Source organism: Hipposideros armiger, unplaced genomic scaffold (genome assembly GCF_001890085.2).
Source record: "Hipposideros armiger isolate ML-2016 unplaced genomic scaffold, ASM189008v1 scaffold_8, whole genome shotgun sequence".
Taxonomy (NCBI): domain Eukaryota; kingdom Metazoa; phylum Chordata; class Mammalia; order Chiroptera; family Hipposideridae; genus Hipposideros; species Hipposideros armiger.
In genome coordinates this window covers 8,909,114-8,914,941 of record NW_017731358.1, presented here as the reverse complement: position 1 = coordinate 8,914,941, position 5,828 = coordinate 8,909,114, and the positions used below count along the sequence as shown (strand labels likewise).

Genomic DNA, 5,828 nt, shown 5'->3' with positions numbered 1-5,828 from the left:
CCCCATGTGGGATCCGAACTGGGGCCCTGCTGCTCAGAGCTGGCGTCCCAAGCCAGCTTTTAACCAATGCGCCACTCAGCTGGCCCCTCTTTGGTTCTTATTTTAAAAAGCCTTCTCAACCTCCAGGTTTATAATGACATTTTGGCATACTTTCTTCTAATACTTTTATTATTTTAAAAAATAGGTATTTAGTCCACCTGGAACTTATTTCTATGAATTATTACAATAGCATTTATTGAAAAATCTGTTCTTTCCCTTTTCATTTGAAATGTTACCTCTATCATGTAGTAAATTCTCACTTACATGTCTGTTGCTGAATACTCTGTTCTTTTGTATTTATTTTCTATTCCTGAACCAATTTCCATTATAGCTTTATTGTTTCTAATTGATTTTTACTGATATTTAGAAAATCTATTTAACGTTTTGATATTTTGTCTAGTCACCTTACTGAATTCTCTTAACAGCTGTAAAAGTTTGTCAGTTGATTCCTCTGGAATTTTTGGTAGACAACGATGTTATATATGTATCACAAGAGTTTTGTTACTCTTTTCTAATTTTTACGCAGCCTAATATATATATTTGGTCTTATTTCCTTTCCTTGGCCTTCCAGCACAATGCTGAGTACTAGCCATAAAAGAGGACAGGCTCAGGGCTGATGTATAGTTGTGTGGGTTGTACTCCGCACAGTTCTAAGGGGTACCATTCACACTTAGATGTGTTAGGTATTCTTGCCATGTTCCTGATTTTAATCCATTTTTATTACATGCTGTGAGCTCACATTTCTTGGAGACTTCTCTGCAGGATTCTTTCAGGCACGGAATGTGTGTGGTTACAACCTGGGAAGGACATAGAAATGTGTGTGGGTCTGTTCTTGCATACAGGGGTGTTCTAGGTGGTGTGATTTGAAGGTGACTGGGGAGTGTTCCCTGCCATCCAATACCTGCTCGTCCATCTGCCACACCTCTTGAACTCTGTGAAACCACAAACTGAATATCCAACTGACAATTAAGATAAAGAGACATATATGAAACAATTCTCCTGGATTTCTGTGAATTCCAAACAAAGAATCAAACTATAAAACCACAGGCAATGAGAGCATTACACATGCATGTAAGAGACAGGAAGTTAAATCAGAAGTCTTTGCACCCTGTTAAATATTGGAAGAGAGTACAGAGTGTACTTTTGACTTGAGCTGACACCAGCTCTCACTCATGATCCATGTCTAGGAATGAACCTTCTGACCTCTTAGATCTGATGACTGCATCCTGGGAAACACAAAGGCCAACTTTCATTTATGGCCACTTGAAGATAGCAGCTGACCTCTCATATTTGAATTCATACAATGTGATTTTTGCTACCTGAGTTCCCGCTTGTCCCATGCCAGGACCAAGGAGGGGTGGGTAGATTTTTGTTCACAATATTAGATCCATTACAAAAAAATTTAAACATATGATCTCATTTTATTCTCGTGAGTTTTGTGACAAGAATTAATTTACATAGTGTATCTACTTGCACTATAGGAAGAATCAAAATAAAAAGAAAAGAAGGTCTATCACTTATTGCCTTCCTGACCTTGGACACACCTCAAAGTCCCAGNGAGAAGAAGCCAATTTAATTAAAAAGAAAAAAATCAGACTTGCTTTTTTCATCAGGAGGGCTGGATTCAAATAGGTGATTCAAAATAAAACAGTTTAAATCAGGAAATAAGTGTAAGGAAGTCCAAATTTCCACATGAAGATTGCTGTGGTTTTTGGGAACCCCTAGTTTTCTTCCCTGCCCGTCTCCCTCTCCCGATGAGGCTGATACTTTACTGTTGTCTGAAGTATGGCTAGTCAACTTCCCCTATCTGTCATAAAGCATCCTTTGAAACAAAGCAAGTAGAAGAAACACATCCTGTGAAACCTACTGCTTTTGCCTTTTATCTATTCTTTTCCCTTCGGAGCTAGTTAAAACAGCCATCAGCAGCTACTGCCAGGGAACATGAAGGATTAGGCTGAGGAGTGAGGGGCTGCTGGCTCCTGGCAGAGCCTGGAGGAGGAAAGAACCCTTAGAGTCATTCCCTGAGGTCCATTCTCCATGCTCCTGGTCAGCCAGCTGTCCTGAGGTGGAGCCACAGCTCACACTCTTGTGACCTGTGCTTAGTCCCCTCATTTCACACTCTCCCAACTCCTCTGTGCCTGTCTTTCTGTTATATAAACATGTGGGCCCTCACAGGCGCCATCAGAATCCAATACTTGGCTGGCTTTCACATCAAGTAACACTATCCAGGCAGGTGGCTTAGACAAAGGAAAAAATGCTGGAAGATCTAAATTGAAATTAAATTTGCCCCAGTGGCTAAAGTGCAGAGACCCTCAGAAGCACAAAATTTGCTCAGAACTAATTAAACAAAGCCAATACTTGCAACATTCCTCCCCTTCTGTGTTTTCCAGTGCAGAGGTCTGAGAGAAAAAAGTGGGGGCATGTAATGAGAGTAAATACGGTAATCTGTTCATTTGCTAGTTGGAGTGCTGGACTTGGGACTTAGGAGTGCCAGATGGGGGCCACTTAGAGAAGACACCTGACCTGGACTGAAATGTAGGTGAGAGACAAGATTGGCTCATATCCTGGGGAATAATAGCCTATGACTAGGACGAGGAAGAGGAAGCATTGTCTTGACTCAACAAGAGCCTCAGGCTCTGCCTGTAAGGAAAGTGTTCTCCTTCAAAAGGCCAGTGACTAAGCTAATGAGGGGCTTGATGTTCTGATCAATCCTTTGTTCCTGTTGTTCAAAGTGGACCCCAAAGGAGAAGAAGACACAGCAAAGAAGTTATCACCAAGCAGGTATGAATTTTCTTTCTTTCTTTTTTGCTGGGGATAGACTACCCTCCGTCCCCCACGCCCCCAGTTCCATACAAAACAAGTATGGGAACACAGTACCTGATGTTTGAGCTCAGCATCACAGGGGTTTGTGTATCATGTTGGCCTTCTTGCTCTCCACACTTTCAGCATGGAAGAAACCATGAAGACAGTCCTTCATACTGAGCCCCAGTAATGATGCTGTCTGATCCTGCACCCACCTCCTAGAGAAATAGTCACAGTAGAAGCCTCATTCCTGTAGGAGCCACCACGAGTCGTGCATACAACCAGCCCCTCTGTTACAGAGTTGAGTCTCCTGACTGTGGAAGCTGAGAACTACTCAGCCCCGGCTCCTCTCAGCCTTCTGGGTTTGCGTTGGCAGCCCCTGGAACCAGGGCTGAGATATAGCAGCATGACAGTCACAGGGTCTCACCACCTCAGTGAAGGGACTCTCAGAAGCCCTGCCCCTGAAGCTGAATTGGCTTTGGACGAGTGAGTTTTCTACCTCTAGTTGTGAGGGGAGATAGCTTATCCCCCAGAACCGAGCCTCTCCTACTTGTGCTCAGAGTCAGCAAGTCCTCTCTCTTCCCACATTAGAGGCCACTTTGGCCGAGGCTATGGCATGAGGCTTTGCTGTAAAGTAACTCTGCATCAGATGGTCAGGAGTCACCTCTGAGGTCACTGAACCTTGACTCAGTGAATCAGCTGTGGCAGGTACTGTTCCCCTCCCACTTGCATGGTTGTGCAACTCTGCTGCTGAGAAAGTCAATAGTCACCAAAGTGACTGGATTATCTCTGCTGGGATGAGTTTTTGGTCTCTAATGATATGACCAGAGTCTAAAATATTCTAAGCAAGTCCCCAGAGGCTACTACTTATTTAATTATTTGGTTAATAGGAAAGATAATTTTTCCATATACCAAAAATACTTATTCAAAATATTTTAGTTATGTAATAACTAAATAATATAAATAAATATAACAACATAAAATAAAAATAAAATAAATAAAATAATATTAACAATATAATAAATAACTTTTAAAAACTTTACTTATATATAAACAGTCTAAACCAGGGGTTACAAACTATGGCTCACAGGCCAGTTCTGGCCCATGAGCTGTTTTCATAAAGTTTCATCGGAACACAGTTTTATTTAAAGTTCTATTGGAATATATAATGCTCATTCATCATGTATTATCTAATAGCTGCTTTTGCTCCACAACAGCGGAGCTGAGTAGCTGCAACCAAGACAGTATGGCCCCCAAAGCCTAAAATACTAACTATCTGGCCCTTTACAGAAAACGTTTGCCACCTCCTAGTCTCAAGCTTGGGCCTCAATTATTATGGAATAAACATAATGGACAACCATAAAACGAACTAAACTATCATTAGTAGGTAGTAGCTTTTTAAAATTATAAATGATTACATGCTCCTTATAAAATGAAAAAGGAGTATAGATAAAGCTAAAATCTCCTTTAACCATCCTGCCAATGTTAATACCCTCTCCCCCCAAAAGTAATTACTATAACCTGCTTGGTGTGTTTATTGCCCGGCGATCGATCTCCTTTGCATTTATACATACATATATGTACTAATAAACTATTTGTTGTCGTGTTATTTTCATCTTGCTTTTCCACTCAATAACCTTTCCATATCTGTATTCCATATGGAGACTTTTCAGATTTATATATAGGTCCACTTCATTAATTTTAGCTGCTACATAATATTCCACAGAGTACAATTCTTTTATTTATAGCCATTTCTTTTTTGACAGATATGTAAGCGGTTTCTAATTTTCCACTCTTACCAAAATTCTACAGTGACCCTCACTGTATGTGTCTTCTTGTGCCCACATGCAAGTGTTTTACCAGAGGATATACTAAGAAGTTGAATTGCTACATCATAGAATATGTGCATTTTCATTTCTGATACTGTCACATTGCCCTGCACAGTGTTGGTACCAATTTATACTCCCACCAACAGAGAATGATAGTCAGTGCTCCTTCATACCCTGATGCTTGCTATTTGTGAAACATTTTATTACTTTTCCAATTGGAGAAGTGAAAATAGTAACCCGTTTTTTAAAATATTTAAATTTCCCCGATTATTAATGTATTTGTTTTCCATGGTGCCATAAAAAAATATCACCAACTGGGTGGCTTAAACAATAGAAATTTATTTTCTTACAATTCTGGAGGCTAAAAGTCCAAGATCAAGGTGTGTCAGCAGGTTGAGTTTCTCCTGAGGCCGGTTCCCTTGGTTTACAGAAGACTGTCTTCTCCATGTCCTCACATGGACTTTCCTCTGTGTAGTTCATTCCTGATGTCTCTCTTTGTGTTCCAATTTCCTCCTCTTACAAGGACACCAGTCATATTGGATTAGGACCCACCCGAACAACCCCTTTTGATGTTAATGACCTCTTTAAAGGCCCTATCTCCAAATATAGTCACATTCTGAGGTACTGCGGGACACAAGTCAACCCATAACAACTAGTGAGGTTGGCCATCTTTTTATTCAATTCTTGGCCATCTTTTCATATAATTCTTCTTAATTGATTATTTATATCCTTAGTTCACTTGATATGTAATGTTTTTTCCTACTAACTTATAGGAGTCTACTATTTGTCCTTGATGTTAATTCTTTGATATACATATAATAAATATTCTCTCTAAGTCTGTAATTTGGTTTTTTAACTTTGTTCACATCATGTTTTTAGTCAACAGAAGTATTTACTATTATTGTTATGCTATTATTATTTTGATGTAGTTGAAGTTATTAATTTTTTCCTTTATGGATTTTGCTCTTTGGTTCTTATTTATTCATTTATTTTTTTTAAAGATTTTATTGGGGAATTGGGGGGAGTGGAACAGTGCTGGGGAATCGGGGGAAGGGGAAGAGACAAGTTGCTATCCTTTTGTTCTTCAGTCTAGTTGTGGAGGACGTTGCTTCACTTGCCCAAGTTGGCACCATCATTGCGCTCTTCCCTGGTGAGGCA

General features: G+C 39.9%; 1 protein-coding gene across 1 annotated transcript in view; it reads left to right on the top strand.

Moving 5' to 3' along the window:
- The first annotated feature begins 1,089 nt into the window (after positions 1 to 1,089).
- NR1I2 (nuclear receptor subfamily 1 group I member 2) overlaps positions 1,090 to 5,828 on the top strand; it is a 27,942-nt gene continuing 23,203 nt past the window's right edge. Inside the window, exons 1-2 of the mRNA XM_019651019.1 lie at positions 1,090 to 1,110; positions 2,729 to 2,820. Of these exons, the coding sequence (XP_019506564.1) occupies positions 1,090 to 1,110; positions 2,729 to 2,820 (113 nt within the window). The remainder of the gene's footprint in view (positions 1,111 to 2,728; positions 2,821 to 5,828) is intronic.